This window comes from Zootoca vivipara, chromosome 8 (genome assembly GCF_963506605.1).
Source record: "Zootoca vivipara chromosome 8, rZooViv1.1, whole genome shotgun sequence".
Classification (NCBI taxonomy): domain Eukaryota; kingdom Metazoa; phylum Chordata; class Lepidosauria; order Squamata; family Lacertidae; genus Zootoca; species Zootoca vivipara.
Window position 1 is genome coordinate 87,536,345 of NC_083283.1, and position 17,734 is coordinate 87,554,078.

Consider the following 17,734-nt stretch of genomic DNA (forward strand, 5'->3'; position numbering starts at 1 on the left):
TGGAGGCTCGTAACATTATACAGGAGGCAGCAACGAAAACCATCCCAAGGAAAAGGAAATGCTGCCCAACGAGGCCTTACAAATAGTGGGGGAGAGGAGGCAAGCAAAATGCAAGGGAGATAGGGAAGATACAGGAAACTGAATGCAGATTTCCAAAAAATAGCAAGGAGAGACAAGAGGGCCTTCTTAAATGAGCAATGCAAAGAAATAGAGGGAAACCATAGAATGGGGGAAACCAGAGATCTGTTCAAGAAAATTGGAGATATGAAAGGAACATTTCGTACAAAGATTACCATAATAAAGGACAAAAGTGGTAAGGACCTAACAGAAGCAGAAGACATCAAGAAGAGGTGACAAGAATACACAGAGGAATTATACCAGAAAGATATGGAGGTCTCATACTTAAAATTTTAAAAGATGATGCTGTTAAGGTGCTACACTCAATATGCCGGCAAGTTTGGAAAACTCAGCAATGGCCAGAGGATTGGAGAAGATCAGTTTACATCCCAATCCCAAAGAAGGGCAGCGCCAAGAATGTTCCAACTACCACACAATTGCACTCATTTCACATGCTAGCAAGGTTATGCTCAAAATTCTACAAGGCAGGCTTAGGCAGTATGTGGACCGAGAACTCCCAGAAGTGCAAGCTGGATTTCGAAGGGGCAGAGGAACCAGAGACCAAATAGCAAACATGCGCTGGATTATGGAGAAAGCTAGAGAGTTCCAGAAAGACATCTGCTTCATTGACTATGCAAAAGCCTTTGACTGTGTCGACCACAGCAAACTATGGCAAGTTCTTAAAGAAATGGGAGTGCCTGATCACCTCATCTGTCTCTTGAGAAATCTCTATGTGGGACAAGAAGCTACAGTTAGAACTGGATATGGAACAACTGACTGGTTCAAAATTGGGAAAGGGGTACAACAAGGTTGTATATTGTCTCCCTGCTTATTTAACTTATATGCAGAATTCATCATGCGAAAGGCTGGACTAGATGAATCCCAAGCCAGAATTAAGATTGCAGGAAGAAATATCAACAACCTCAGATATGCAGATGACACAACCTTGATGGCAGAAAGTGAGGAGGAATTAAAGAACCTTTTAATGAGGGTGAAAGAGGAGAGTGCAAAATATGGTCTGAAGCTCAACATCAAAAAAAACTAAGATCATGGCCACTGGTCCCATCACCTCCTGGCGAATAGAAGGGGAAGAAATGGAGGCAGTGAGAGATTTTACTTTCCTGGGCTCCTTGATCACTGCAGATGGTGACAGCAGCCACGAAATTAAAAGATGCCTGCTTCTTGGGAGAAAAGCAATGACAAACCTAGACAACATCTTAAAAAGCAGAGATATCACCTTGCTGACAAAGGTCTGTATATTTAAAGCTATGGTTTTCCCAGTAGTGATGTATGGAAGTGAGAGCTGGACCATAAAGAAGGCTGATCACCGAAGAACTGATGCTTTTGAATTATGGTGCTGGAGGAGACTAGAGTGTCCCATGGATTGCAAGAAGATAAAACCTATCCATTCTGAAGGAAATCAGCCCTGAGTGCTCACTGGAAGGACAGATCCTGAAGTTGAGGCTCCAATACTTGGGCCACCTCATGAGAAGAGAAGACTCCCTGGAAAAGACCCTGATGTTGGGAAAGATGGAGGGCACTAGGAGAAGGGGACGACAGAGGACGAGATGGTTGGACAGTGTTCTCGAAGCCACCAACATGAGTCCGACCAAACTGCGGGAGGCAGTGGAAGGCAGGAGCGCCTGGCGTGCTCTGGTCCATGGGGTCACGAAGAGTCGGACACGACTAAATGACTAAACAACAACAAGTAATTGCACACTTGTAAGCTTCTGCTTCCAGAACAAAACAGTCTTTATTGTACTCTTTCATCATGAGTATGAAATCCTAATTATAATTATATTTGATCAAGTGTTACTAAATTTATGCATTATTCAAAAAATTTAATGGGAGCAATAAATAGTACTGATTTCAAAGGATCTTATAAAAAAGAAGACAAAAATGCATGAGGTTTCATCTTATACCACAGCAAAATAAAACAATATCCATAAAAAAAGTTTCTCTATAATTCTGTATTTTAGGAATCCAAATCCACAGTGGAGTCCCTAAGAGGGTTGGATGGCGCCTCCTTCCAGCAACTCCTGCAGCCAAGCTGGTGCCAAGCATATTGCCCTGCTTTCCTTTGGACCACATCAGCGAGACCAAGGTGGGGGTCTTGTCATCTGGGCAGTCCAGGACCCCGATACACACTGCCCAGGCTTGCACCCCAGAGAGGTCACTTCAGTGCTGCTAATGCAGTGGTTTGACTTAGCCCCCAGAGGCGCCCACCATTGTCTCTCAAGACAGATGGATGCCAACAAAAAAAACCTACCCAATGCTACTTCCACCAAGTTGTGATAATGAAGATGAGACATCTAACAAAACTGCTGCTAACCACCCAGAGAAAGGCGAAAAACCTTTGAACCCAGGGCCAGTTGCAGTTGGGAGTAAAACTCTTTTCCAGCACTGTTCACTAGCAGCCACTGCAAGCACGTGGGAGCCCCTAAACAGAGAAGGCTGAGGAAGTTTCCCCTACATGAGGGGAGGAAAGGAAGGAGGAGGTTGGAGAATATGGAGTCCAGTCTTTTTAAAGGTGAGGTGCCAGCCCCCCTAAGATCCTGCAGGAAGATCCTCCTTCCTCTTTGGACATGGTGGCAGCTACATTGCCCCACAGTCTGGCTGTTGAGTTTCTGAGGGAAAATATACCTTCCCTCCTTTGCCTGTCTGTCAGCATCCCCTTTGAGATATGTGTGCTCAGTTTTAACTCCATACCAAGGAGGTGACAAGCAGATACAAATACTGTACCCTAAATTATTTTTAAATGATGGATGACTATGTGTTTTCATACTATTTTGTTTAATATCAACATTACAGAGAAACGGAATATGCGAAGCTAATCGCTGCAAAAAGATTCACACTTGGGAAGCTTGCAAATTGTGTTTTTCTCTCTCCAGGGAAGCTTCTCCCTGCACCAGTTTCCAACAAGATGAAGAAGAGGCAGAAAAAGGGGAGAGGAAAATGATTGCAAAGTTCTACTTTATTCTCCTAATTCTCTTACTGCAGACCAAAATGTATGCAAATCACTTATTGAACCTAAACACATTCACTAGATGCAATCTAATAAAGGCTTTCAGAAGGATAAGACTGGGAAAGGCATTTGTTGTGGCAGAGCACCTGTTTCACATGCAGAAGCCACCAGGTTCTAATCCCCAACATATTCGGGAAGGGCTGCATATTTTGGAGAGCTATGGTACTTCTGGGCAGCATAGACCATATTGTGCAAGATGGAGCAATGGTCTAACTCAGGATAAGGCAGGTTCTCCTCACTCTAGCCAAGTGGACACTAATGGCCACAGCTCAGCATGAAACTGAAGGTACACCTACAACCTGCCTTGGAATTTTGTGTCATACCTGCCAAGTTGCTGTCGGAGAAATAAGGGACCGGGCCAGAAGTAGCAGACCGGAAGTAGCACTGCCGCCATTTTGGAACTGGGCGGAGCATGCTCAGAAGTGACTTTTGATGCTGCTTTGCCCAGTTCCAAGTACACTTCCTTTGTTAGTACAGTGGTACCTCGGGTTACAAACAACAGATTACAGACTCCGCTAAGCCGGAAGTAGTACCCGAGGTTAAGAACTTTGCTTCAGGATGAGAACAGAAATCGTGCTTCGGCGGCAGCAGGAGGCCCCATTAGCTAAAGTGGTGCTTCATGTTAAAAACAGTTTCAGGTTAAGAACAGACCTCCAGAACAAATTAAGTTTGTAACCAGAGGTACCACTGTAATGAGCTTCTGAAGAGGCTCAGAGAGAAATGTTGCTTGCTTTCACTTAAAAAAAATATGTAAAAGCCTGAAGCCTGATTTCCTCAGTGTGCACTTTATTATTTTACTGTAAATCACTAATAAAGAGGCAATGCAGGTACTTGGTCACAGAGAAAGTAATATGATGGTTCAAAAGAATATCATTTGAATGTGTGGCACTCCTAACCTTGAATGTTCATTTCCAAAGTTGCCTCAGGAAATGTTATGTTTAAAAAACTGTATACTGTATAGGCATTCTTAGAAGCGAAACTGATTAGTGAATTTTCAAATCATTCTGGATTTGCAAAAGCTGCACACTGATATTTTAAAGAGGTAGGCTGAAATCCTATACACACCTACCTACCAGTAAGTCCCACTGAACTCAGTGGCTTTCTTCTGAGCAGACATGCCACCATCTTTGAGGATAAACCTTCCTCTTTTAAATGCTGTTCCTCTAGAGTTATGATAGACATTTAAGTATAAACTAGTCTGCATCACCATACCTGGCATTCTAGAAGGACATATTGAATAAATATTTATTTTTAATGGCCTGCGAGCGCGCAACCCCAGAGTCGGTCACGACTGGACCTAATGGTCAGGGGTCCCTTTACCTTTACCTATATGTTGTGGAGCATTTTGTGTTATTTGTGTTGATATTTATAATCTGCACATTTATTTGAGCTAAAATTAAAGCCACTCTGATTTTAATCGGGAGGTTTGAGCTTAAACCCAGGCCTAAATGCCCAAATCCATTGCCAGCTGGACTGTCCTTGCTATTTGTAAGCTGCATCTTGAGACAAGAATGTTTCATTTCCTTTGAAACTGCCAGTGTTACATTTCTCAGAAAAATTAATGCACTCACAGACACAAATCAGGAATGATATTATTACTGTAGACCATTTACTGCAAATTTAAAAATCAATGCAGAAGAATAGTCTCATTATACAGTGGTGCCTCGCTAGACGAACGCCCTGTAAGACGAATTTTTCGCTTAACAAAGAGATTTTCGAGCAGAAGTTGCCTCCCTAGATGAATTCGTTTTGTGAAAAATTCGTCTAGCGAATTGCGGTTTCCCATAGGAATGCATTGAAATTCAATTAATGCATTCCTATTGGCAAAAAATAAAATAAAAATCAATGCATTCCTATGGGATTCGCTAGACGAATTTTTCGTTATAAGAATTACCCGTGGAACGAATTAAATTCGTCTAGTGAGGCACCACTGTATGAAAATGCTGGATAATATGTTTCAATTTATGCAACAGATGTAATTGCAGGATTTACGTTGCAAATGATTTTGCAAATTATGATATGAAAATTAGCATTATTATCATAACTTTTTATCTTTTATTACTATGTAACACCTATGGTCAGTCAGTGAATTAAAATGTAGTTTGCATAGTCTTACAATTTATAGATAATCAGCCATTCTCTTTCATCTGATTACCACTTAATAATTATGAATTCTCAGACACAGCAAAGATGTAGCACAGTACATTGTAAACAACAAAAGGAAAATTATACCTGATAAACTACTTGACCCTTGATAGTATCTAGGGTAAGACAAACTAGAAGGGGGGGAGCTTTTAAGTATAAAATGTCCAGTGACCCAAATGTTCTGGTTCAGCACCCAATGGAAGATGAACCCAAGGACAAATATTATGTCGTATAGCAAACTTCATGGGCTAAAACAGTAAGTGGGTAGTTCTTTCTCCCTCTCTAGATCCCATTTTTCACTGCTAGCCATTGGGAAATAAAGCCTCCTAAGTACATTATAAATGAGCTTTCTCCCCCTTCCTATGGCATGCCTGGAATGCCAAAGACAAACTAAACTATAACATTCTTTCTGGTGGTGAGAGCAGTTCAACAGTGGAAAGGACTCCCTTGGAAGGTGGCAGCCTCTGCTTTCTAGGAGGTTTTTAAGCAGAGGTTGGATGGCCATCTGTCAGTGGTGCTTTAGTTGCAATTCCTGCACTGGAGGGGGTTGCACTATTCTATTTTTCTGTGATTCACAGCCTCCCTCTCAGCCTGCCCAGCTTCTGCCAATGCAATCCATACCTCTCAAGAGCCCCTCAGTTCAGAGCGGCAGCCATGAAGACACACTTACAGCAAGGAAAATGTTTAAACTAGCTTAAGAATGTTTTAGATGTATAACAAAATCAGGATCAAGGGGGTTATGCATTTTCAACGCAGGCTCTTTAAATGCATTTCAGTTCTATGACGTCCACAATGGAAGCTTTGGATTTTGCAGGCAACACCCTCCCTCTAATTATTTTATACACTGAACTTGAGCATATCACAGAATATTTAAAGCAGAGTGATGGGAGAGGACCATCAGTCTAATTTGAACAGAAATACTACTGCTCTAGCTTACCTCTAGCTATTTCACTGGCTTCAGTGTTTTTGATTTATATCTGCTCTGAAACTGACATAGCTCTGTATACCACAGAAACATTTATAAATTTTGAAGGTCTATTAAAACTCAGAAAGTAACTTCCAATGGCTCATGGCCATTCCTGACCCAGGTGACCCAATTCTCTAGCAGAAACCTCCTTGACCAAAATGCATCCCCCCACCTTCCAATTTAACACCTCTGCAAAACCTTCATAAAATGGGAGACGGGTGCAGAGGACGTTTCTAGGCAGTTCCTCCAAAACAGTCTGATCCAAATGTGAAGCACTCAGATTCCCAACTGACTAACCACTATGGTAAAAAACAAGCACACTTCCGGTTTACAAATGGAGACTCTTCGTTGCAACAGAAAATACTGCTTTGGAGGTGTGAAACGTCATCTTAGACTTCATACCATCAGTACAATTCTCACATCACCTCTGAGAGTCATAGAATCACATTTCTATTATTTTCTATCACCTAGTCTTCTTGTATTTTGTTTTCACTGCCTATTTAATGTTGTTTCAATCGTATTTTATAGCTGACACTTTTATTTTGTTGTGGATTTTACGTTTACATGAACATAATCGCCTTTTGTACATTGCCCTGCTATCAAACTGATGTAAAGTGGACTTCCAGTCTACCGCCATTGCTGATTGGTGAGGGAACCTTGAGCTCCAAGATTCCCTGGCACTGTGAGGGAGGGGGGAGCCGCGAGAGCGCCACAGACCCCCCAAAAGAGCCCCAGATTGAGCTTTCTGGGAACGTGGGGACTCAGCTGCACCCCGATACATTTCCTCTGCTCCCCGGTAAGCCGAATAAGGGACCCGAGAGCGAGCGGAGTGGAGACGTGGGTGCCTTTGTGAGTCAATTTGCTACCTTCACAGCGTGAAGCTACATGCAGATAGCCTGTGGAGCAGTGGATTCTTTCTAAATATAAAGATTTGAAGACATTGGATACCGTGAGAAAAAGAAAAGGGACTTTAAAATTAGAAATTTGAAGGAATTGGCCATGGGAGGAGATTTAAAAACGGAAGTCGATCTCCCCCACTGTGTGAAGTGAGAAGCAGTTATCTTGCCCGAAGCTGGTGAGACTGACAGGAAGTTTTAAATTCCCAAAGATTGTACTTAAACTCTCCCCTCGAGGCAGGGTAAAGGGAAGAAGGGCTGATTTTAAGGAAAACCCTGAAAGCTCATACCAAAATAAAAACTTAGTTGGTCTTTAAGGTGCTGCTGTAAAAGACTCGTTTTGGACTGGGGAAAGTCCCCCTGTACACTGGAGTCAGGAGCCTGGAGGGATCAGCGAACCGCCATTATGATGTCATAAAAGGAAGGAATCTGTTTACCTCTTTGAGGTCGTTAACTGTTAGCAGTGAAGAGACTATAAAGTACATGACTGCAAATGTCAAACGTTCTCTTCATAAATGTATATAAAAGTATAAAGGTATGAAGAAGAACTTAAAATGCTAAAGTGCAACCAGTTTGGACATAATTTTTTTTATTTCCGAAGATTGGAGATATAAACTGCGCCATTTCCTTTTTTGCAACTTTGGCTGTGCCCATGAAATTTGAGATGTGCAAGATGCCAGTAGACATAACAACAGCTGACTTTTCTGATTTCCAAGAGGAACTCTTAAAATTGTTATGGGAACTTAGAAGCGAAGTACAACAGAATACAATACAGATCAGAAAAATAAACCAGAAGTGTGTGGAAATCAAAGAAAGAATAATTATACCAGAGAGGAAGAAAGACGAACACTTACCAGTCCTGGACAATGCAAATGATCCTAAAGAAGAAGAGGAAGGGGCATGGAACATTGTTCTCTCAGTGAGGGGGGGGGGGACAGGACCCATGCTTGATTCAAAAGGTCTTTAAAGAAGAACTAGTATGGAATAATGTTCTCCCCATGAGAGAGGGAGAACAGGATCCACACTGGGGTCAGAACCTAAGGGGAATAAAAATTGTGAAAGGACTGAAAAGTGGCAAGTGAGGTGGTTGGCATCATGTAGCAGTTAGAGAATTGGGGAGACAGCAAGGGAGGAAGAAGGAAGTGTGGGTGTTTGGCTGTGCACAGAGTGGGGTGAGGAGTAATATTGGAGGTTATTTTCTGATTGATTAAAATGGTCTGAAACTGGATTGATTTATGGAACTGGCTGAACCGTCTGTGAGATTCCGAGTCCAGGGGAGGGGGGTGCTGAATTAGATGTAAGTGTTTAAATGTTATTAGGGTAGAAGAGGCAATGTTTGAATTTATGGATATTTTTGGGAAATAATTTTAGGCTAAGAGGTGAAATAGAAAATAGATGGTTGGGAAATAAATTAAAGGTTAGAAATAATTGGTGATTATAGGTAAAGGATAATTGATGTTTATAGTCTAGGAATAATTGAGAGAAAATGAAGAAGAAAACGTTAAATAAATGGAAGATGATTTAAGATATAATATGAAAATTGCTCAAGGTGGATTTAAAAATGGACCCAGTGAGAGGGGAATCGAGGAAGTCTACAATGTTAAGTAAAATGAAAGATTGTTGTTATTGTTATGTTTTTCTTTACTATTTTCTTTTTGTTTTTTCTTTGTTTTTTTGTATTTTGTATTTTCTCTATATATATATAAAAATGCAGGCATTGCGCACGCGGATGAAACAGCCTTTCTCCATAACCGCTGAACCGAATTGAAACAAATTTGGGCACAACGTACCTTGTCCATCAGGGTGGGATCTGGCATAAAAAAATTATCAAAAAACCACACCTTTCACACCTAAAATAATGGTTAAACGCAAAAAAGTGGCGCCCCTATTACATGTCACCAACAGAAGCTCTGAAGACTTCCTTCCCTTCTTTGCGCCTTTCTCTCTCTCCCCCTTTCCCCTCAGGACCACCGCCACCACCTTTTTGGCCCCGGGAAAGCGGAGGAAGGGAGGAGGAAGGAGAGCACGCAGATAGGTCTCCTCTGAGGGTAGGGAGCGCCCATCTCCGACCCCGTGGGGACACGCTCCTCCTCCTCTCCCCCCCCATATTGATCAAGAGGTATCGATCCATCACCCACTCACCCAGCCGAGGGAACCCGCCCTTCTCCTTCGCCCTCCCCGGGAGCCTGGAGGGAGGGGAGGGGGAGGAAAAGATATTTCTATTTCTCTCTCTGGTTTATTATTTAGTTATTTATTCCTCCCCCCCCCTTAATTCTGCTCCTTCCTGGGCTCCTGAGGAGGATGCAGGGCTGGGAAATGCCTTCTTCCTTGGCAACAGCAACGGCGAAGAAAATAAAGGAAAATAAAATAAAGGGGCTACTTTATTAACAACAGGCTCCAGCAGAAGAAGCCGGACGGCCAGACAGCTGAAAAAACCCTATTATTATTATTATTATCAGGGTGGATAAAAATCAATGATTTTTTTTAAAAAAAATAAAAAAATCGGATTTTTTTTAATTTAAATCGGATTTCTTTTAATAAAATGCTTTTTGAGGAAAATATATTACCATCCAAAGGTTATTCCATCATGAAATAAAGATTAGTTTTTTAATTATGTAGAATAAGGTTTTATATGTTTAATTTTTGGGGTAAATAAATTCCATTAATCCATTTACAATGTCATTCTCTTCCAGAGGTTTTTGTAAGATTATTGGGCAGTTTCTCTGCCTACAAGATATTATCACAGATGCTTGGTTTACTTTTGCAGTTCTCAAAACTGAATTTGACTCAGCAGAGATCACATGCCTCTTCTTCACAGCAAAAATGTTATAACATGAACAGGGTTGAGAAAAAGACCTTAATCCTATTGTTCTACAAACCTATGAATACAGAATCAACCCCTTCAGTGCTAAGTTTCAAGAAGTTCAGTGAATAGAACAGAAACAATATTTTTCTGATTGTTTGGAGTGGACAGTATTTACGTTTTTCATGTGTAGGCTGGGCTGACAGTCTAAGTTTGTTAAAATATATATATATTGTTTTTGTTTAGCCAAATTAGTTAACAAACATGGATGTTTGTTTAAGCAAATAACATATGCTGTAATGTTATTGTTTCAGTTGAATAAATCTATTTAAATTGTTATTATTAAGGTAATGATTATTTTTCTCCTTCCTAAGTACAACAGTAAAGTTGTCCAAATACAGTATGAATGATTAACCCATTAAACTGGGGATAAAAAAACTAATATGAAAAGTTGTTATTCTAAAAATCTTCATCTACTAGCATATAAAAGTAATACTAGCAAGAATTAGTCTTTATGTAGAAAACTATGATTTAAATCAAGCCTTACTGACTTTAAATCAAATCCACCCTGATTATTATTGTTGTTATTATTATTATTCCGCTTCATATTCTCAAGGGAAACATAACAACAACAACAACAACAACAACAACAACAACAACAACAACAACAACAACAACATTACCCCGCCCATCTACCTGGATCTATACCCTCCAACAAAAAATAGGGACGTCCCATTTCATTATTAAAATTTCATTTCTATACCGCTTTAAAATTTAAAGAAAACAACCATTATTATTACAGGTAGGTAGCCGTGTTGGTCTGAGTCGAAACAAAATAAAAAAATTCCTTCAGTAGCACCTTAAAGACCAACTAAGTTTTTATTTTGGTATGAGCTTTTGTGTGCATGCACACTTCGTCAGATACACTGAAACAGAATCCACCAGACCCTTATGTATATTCAGAGGGTGGGGGTGATGGGAATGGGTGATGGGCTGATAGGAGTAGTAAACCTGTTGATGACTGATAACGACTGTTAATGACTGCAATAGGTCTTGGGGGGGGGAAGCAAGGGCTGAGGTGCTAAGGAAAGCTTGATCATGTATAATGAGATAAGAATCCTATGTCTCTGTTCATTCCAGGTGGCTCCATGGTTTTAAGCTTGCTAATGAGTTGCAATTCAGCAACTTCTCTTTCCAGTCTGTTTCTGAAATTTTTCTGTAAGAAAACAGCTGCTTTGAGATCTTGTATAGAATGTCCTGGGAGATTGAAGTGTTCTCCTACTGGTTTCTCTGTCTTGTGGTTCCTGATGTCAGATTTGTGTCCATTTATCCTTTGGCGTAGGGTTTGGCCTGTTTGTCTATTATTATTATTATTATTATTATTATTATTATTATTATTATTATTATTATTATTATTTCTATACCACTTTATATTTTCAGGGGGAAAGTCTCTTATTACTGTTATTATTATTTCTATACTTCTTTATATTTCCGGGTGGGGGGAAGAGAATTATTATTATTATTATTACACCACCCATCTACCTGGGTCCATACCCTCCAATATTTCTCTAAACCCACAGCAATGCGTGGCCGGGTCAGCTAGTATTTTTATAAAATGAATAAATATTATTTGGGGGGGAAATCAAACTGATGTAAAGTGGTTTCTAATTTATATTACATATGCCATATGTCTTCAAATGCAATGTTTTTGAACAGAGTCCACTCATTCATACATACATACATTCAACAACAACAACAACAACAACAACAATTTATTGCTTATACCCTGCCCATCTGGTGGCCGGGTCTCCCCAGCCACTCTGGGCATCTTCCAACAGGGAATTAAAAACACAATAAAATATCAAACACTAAAAACTTCCCTAAACAGGGCTGTCCAAATCATCGAGTATGCAGTAATCTTATTTTATAAAATGAGGGTGGGATGGGGAAGGATCAGATTTTATTTGCATGTTAGTGAGAAACTATTTAACTTGTACTTCTGGAACCAATACGTGAACCAAAACTGAAGGCATCCTTCAGAAATTAGCACTTCTCCAAATTTTGCAAGGCATTTCTCCAACCAATGTGTACAAAAATGCACATAGGGGGGGAGTAATTGCACGAGAATACATATATGTGAGTTGGAAAAAAATACATGCATGTATTGTATTACAGAAAATTGCTTGCAAAAATGTGTATACTCTATTAGTCAAAACTGCATACCAAAAGGGACCCAGGTGGCGCTGTGGGCTAAACCACTGAGCCTAGGGCTTGCTGATCAGAAGGTCGGCGGTTTGAATCCCTGTGACGGGGTGAGCTCCCGTTGCTTGGTCCCAGCTCCTGCCAACCTAGCAGTTCGAAAGCACATCAAAATGCAAGTAGATAAATAGGAACCGCTATAGCGGGAAGGTAAACGGCGTTTCCATGTGCTGCTCTGGTTTGCCAGAAGCGGCTTTGTCATGCTGGCCACATGACCTGGAAGCTATACGCCGGCTCCCTCGGCCAATAATGCGAGATGAGCGCGCAACCCCAGAGTCGGTCACGACTGGACCTAATGGTCAGGGGTCCCTTTACCTTTACCTTTACCTTTACCTTTACCTATTGTATTACAGAAAATTGCTTGCAAAAATGTGTATACTCTATTAGTCAAAACTGCATACCAAAAGGTGTTCATTAGGAGAAAATCACAATAAAATGCACACAAATTTTCATGGGGATTTAAAAAACAAAATTCCCAAATTGTTACAAAAAGGTGGAAAATGTGAAAAACTGATAGAAACCAAAGCTGGCATCTGTCCTAAGTAAGGTACACCCATGCTTAAATCAACCAAAACATATCTGCTTCCAGAGTTCAATAAATCAGAATAGAAATGTATAAAACAGCAGGTCACTTTTAAAGTTACCAAATGATAAACCGCTCTAAGGCTAAGGATAGGACATAGCTTAGTGGCAGAACACATGCTTTCAATGCAGAAGGTGCTAGGTTCAATCCTCAGCATCTTCAGTCAGTACTGTATTGGGGAAGTCCTCTATTGCAGTGGTCCTCAACCTTGGGCCGCCAGATGTCTTCAGACTACAATTCCCATGATCCCTGACCACTGGTCCTGCTAGCTAGGGATCATGGGAGTTGTAGGCCAAAAACATCTGGAGGCCCAAGGTTGAGGACCACTGCTCTATTGGATACCCTGGACTCATCCCTGCCATTCAGCTTAAATAATGAAAGGTCTGATGGCAGAAGGCAATTTCCCAGGGTTCTCCTGTAAGGGGAAGTCCATCTGAATTCTGCTGGAGCTTCACACACCCACAGTACTAGTCTGAGTGAGTCACCCTGAGAGTGATCTGCTCTGTGCCTTTAAATTTCCCACTGAATCAGGCAGTCAGTGATGAGGCAGCCATGTCTTCTCTCACCTAGTTTTCACAATTGGTTTGCCTACCCTCCTCCAAAGCAGATGAACATTCCAGGGATGTGGAGAAGGAGAGGCAAAAAAGGAGTGTGTGAGAGTTTCTTTGTGTGCGCAGAGAATGGGTAAGAAAATCTTCATTTATTCCAACTCTCGGTTCAGAGAGAAATTTATAAGGCGCAAGTGCAGCTCTTCTGTGTGACATTCATTGATAAGCAGGGTTGCAGCTCACAGTGGTTCACATCCACTTCAGGTACCTGAAGAAGTGTGCATGCACATGAAAGCTCATACCAATGACAAACTCAGTTGGTCTCTAAGTTGCTGCTGGAAGAAATTTTTTTTAGTGGTTCACATCATTACACACTGAACATGGAAATACTTCACAAGTATGGAAATCTCTTTGACTAATTGTTGCAATCAGGAGGAAAAAAATGAGCATTTTGGCTGAGTGTATGGGCTACACCTGATTACAGTTTATTTCCCTGAACTTTAGACTGAGGGGGTAATGCTGCTCCTATACAGAAGTCAAGAGCAGAAACTCCCATTGATTTTAATGGAGAAGAACTGGAGCCCTGGGAACAAGCTAATAAGGAATTCAACAAATGGCACAAAGTTTCCCTCTGCAGAAAATTAGAGGGTTGTTAACTACAGTCAATCTTGCATGTGTAGCAAATGATGTGAGAAACAAACTAGCTTTTAATTGTTTGAAGCAAATGAAAACCGTGGATAGTGAGTGGGACCTGTAACAAGCTGTTGCAGTGTGGGGTGCTCCTTAATCACTGTTCCACTCAGCCAATTAGACCTTTTCTCTAGAAAAGGAAATTCCATCCTGTTCCTGCCCATCCTCCCCCCCCCCACGATCAGTCAGCATTCTGTGCCCATGGCACCCCATTCAGTCCTCCCTCCTCCTCCTCCTCCTTCTTCCCCCTCAACTGCCCCTTGTCCCCCACAATCTTATCCTAAATATTTTTCTCACTTCTGCAAACCTTGGGGTTTTCCCAGCCTGCCCAAACCTTCCTCGCAACTGTGGGTGGTGTCCTTTTTGCTACATTAGCAACAGTACTCATGCCCAAACATCAAAAATGGAGGGAGGTGGCTCCTTCAACTCCTGTTTTGAGGTAAAAACATTTTTAAGTGTTAGTTAAAGCTCTTTTGTAGCTTTAAAACCTTCACCTGAACAACAAATACCAATAAGGTTAATCTGTCAGCAGGAAGGGAACCAAGCAAATGAATTAGAGGTATTAAATTTGGACTGCAAGCCTAAGCACACTTACTTGGCCAGAAACTCTGCTGAAATCGATGGGATGTTTCAAAGGAGCTACTGTATGCTGAGGACTAGAGGACTGGCAGTTTTGTTTATTCCATTTGTGATCCATGAGGAGAATATTTAACTAAAAGGACCCAGCAGCCTTCCCAAGCAAGTGTGTCCTCTGCTATTTACATGAATACATGCAAGTTTCCCAAGAGATGACACAAAGTAATTTTGTGCTAAAACAGATCGGAAGGCAGTCACAATTCAAACCTGCTTTGAAAACACCAAACTGCTAGAAAGTGCAGGGGCTGAGAGAGGCCAAGGAGAGTCTCTGCTTTGCCAGACACACCAAGAGGTAACAACTCCAGCGGCTTATCTGAAATTAACTGCATCTCCTGAGCAGAAATTGCTTATGAGGTTATCTGCCAGTATAAAAAATGTAAAAGGAAAAATGCAGCAGAGGCTCTGGAGTACTGAAAAGAAGGGATAAATCCAGACCAGACCATTCTAAATAGCTGTATAGCAGGATTACAGCGGAGGAGAACCAAAAGCAACCTGAAAAAGCTGAGGTGGGAGTAAGGCTACAATCCCTCTCAAACTTTCCTTGGAGTAAATGCCACTGTATCAAGTGGGACTTCCTTGGGGTGGATCTGAGCGGGATCAGGCTGCACAGCTCATCAACTGTGGTAGGTAGCAAAATGCAGAAATTAAACATTACAGTATCATAATGTCACTTGTGTTTCAAAGCAATACAGGCAGGGTTACTTTTGAATTTTTAATCACATGAAATGCTTTTTTACGAAACATTTCTCCATCGGCCCATAACCTGGTATTCAGGCAAGTTTGAGAGCTGCTAAATCTGTAAGCCACTTGCACCAAAATTGTCAAGAATTGAAGCTTCCCCTTCATCAGAAACTCAAAGCTACAAAAATGTGTTCTGTTATGTGTGAAACTGAATAATAATACAAACATTTTTTTAAAAAAAAAACCCAATTAAGCTCCAAATTAAAATCCAGCCCATTCATTTTTTAAAAAATCATCGATGAAACTTCAGTACCCCCCCCCCCACATATATGGAAGGAAAATAAGCTCTACATATGTTGGAAGTCTTCCTTTCTCTTTTTGAAAGTTGAGGGGGGACGGAGCCCAGGCTGCTTTCAGCTCCCCAGACCTTTTCTTGGCGCTGAGCCGTCGAGCCTGTGCCGCCGCCGCCCCCCCCCCACTCGGCCCCGAAACCTCCTCTTGGCCGAGCGCAGGAGCCCCGACGCGACTCCCGGCCCGGCCCGGCCGGACCCCGGGGGAGCCCCTTTGGCCGGAGACTCACCATCCCGGCGGCGAAGAAGAAGAAGACGGCGAGCAGCGTGAGGCAGGCGCCGAGGACGATGAGCAGCAGGAAGACGAGCAGCGGATGCTGCTGGCTCAGGCAGTAGTACGACTCGTAGAGCCAGTCGCGGCGAGAGGGGCGCGGGCGGCGGCAGCACAGGCGCAGCGGGGGCCCCTCGGAGCCCTCGCCGGCGCCCTCGGCCGGGGACGCGCCGCCGGCGCCGCCGCACTCCGCCAAGTCCCGGTGCCTCCTCATGGCGCGCGGGGCGCCGCGGCTGTGGCCGGCGAGGCGTCCGAAGGAAGGCGCGTCCGGCTGACTCCTCAGGACGCCACCGCCGCCGCCGGGCGCCTGCCTCCTCTGGCGCCCCCGACGGCGCAGCGCCACAGCCGCCTCCGCATGCCCGGGAAGGGGGGGGGGAGCCGCGAGGAGCCAAAGGGCGCTCGGCTGCCGCTGCCGTTGCCGCTGTTGCTGCCGCACGCGCCCCGTCTCAGCGGCGGAGAGGCGAGCGGGCGAGCGGGCGCCCACAGCCAGTCCCCGAGTGGCGGCGGCGGCGGCTGCAGAGCCACGTCCGATGTGGGAGGAGAAGGCGGGCTCCGGCTCCGGCTCCCGCCCCCTCTCCGCCCCCCCCCGCCAGCCGCCTTGGACGCGAGAGAGCGCCCTCTCAGCCGCCGGGAAACCCGCCCTGCCAGGGCTACTCGGAGATTCCGGCACTGCAGGGGGTTGGACTAGATGACCCTTAGGAGCCCTTCCGACGTCACGGTACTCTGAGGCTACGGACGCGGCCGGGAGTGGGAGGTGGGCGCTGCAATTGGCGACGGTGTTCTCTGAGCGTCTGCAGAGCGCAGCTCGGTGCTTCTGCAGCCTCGCTTGCCCCGGTTTTTGCGGTTTGCGCAAATGGATCCTTTCCAGACGACGACAGCCATGACAAGGACTTCGCGGGTGCGATGTGTTATAGAAACGGTAGAGAGTTGGAAGGGATCCTGGCGGGGGTCATCTAGTCCAACCCGCTGGAACGCAATAATCTTTTGCCCAACGTGGGGCTCGAACCCACGGCCCTGAGAGGCTCATGCTCTACTGACTGAGCTCTCCATCAACTGCGACGCGTGAAATGGGTCACCTTGCGCCGAAACCATTAGTGCCGAAGCTTCCTCTGCGGTGCCTCGGAGCGCACTGGTCGGAATAGGAGCAAGCTGCTGTGCTTCCCGCAACTAGATCCTATATCCACGCCCCAAGCAGGACAGTCCTAGGCAATCGAAAGACAGTCCCTTGGAGTTCAGTGGGACTTACTCTCGAGTAAGTGAGTATAGGAGTGCAGCCCAAGTGCCACTTGTTTGGGTGACAGTTGCATGGGATGGATTGTTCGCTTGGTTCCAGGAGGAAGCCTGGCTGGATTCAGTGGGGCTTACTCCCAAATGTTCACGATAGCAGCTTTCAAGAGATTTAATCAGACAGCTGAGAGACGCCTGTCCAAACGGCTCTGCTGTCCACTGTCTCAGAGCAGCACTCATGCAAACAGCTAATAGCCGGATGTGCAAGCGCAGAAAGGCTGCCTAGTTGGCTCCTCGCTAATGTGCAGCAGAGCGGACACGACTAAACAACAACAACAACAAAGGGGTTGCTAAAAGCGCCATCCCATCATGGAGCTGTAGAGGTCACCCCCAATGGTGGCACCTGAAATACATGGTTGGGGTGTTTCTTTTGGAACTCAAAGCTTACAGATAAAACTAAGAACAGCTAAAAACATTGAACATAACAGTAAAAAAATAAACACTGATAAACACCATGTATAAACTTACAGATAATT

At 43.5% G+C, this 17,734-nt stretch overlaps 1 protein-coding gene across 4 annotated transcripts in view; it reads right to left on the minus strand.

Annotated features, from left to right (window-relative positions):
• Nucleotides 1-16,310, minus strand: part of ADCY2 (adenylate cyclase 2) — a 129,736-nt gene extending 113,426 nt beyond the window's left edge. For 3 of the 4 annotated variants that reach the window (XR_004691663.2, XM_060278172.1, XM_060278171.1), the window contains exon 1: nt 15,931-16,310. Coding sequence is in view for 3 of the 4 variants with exons in the window: in XM_060278172.1 (XP_060134155.1) it covers nt 15,931-16,185 (255 nt within the window). In the remaining variant the exon portion in view is untranslated. The remainder of the gene's footprint in view (nt 1-15,930) is intronic. The other variant, XM_035101265.2, reaches the window with a different exon arrangement.
• Nucleotides 16,311-17,734: the final 1,424 nt, after the last annotated feature.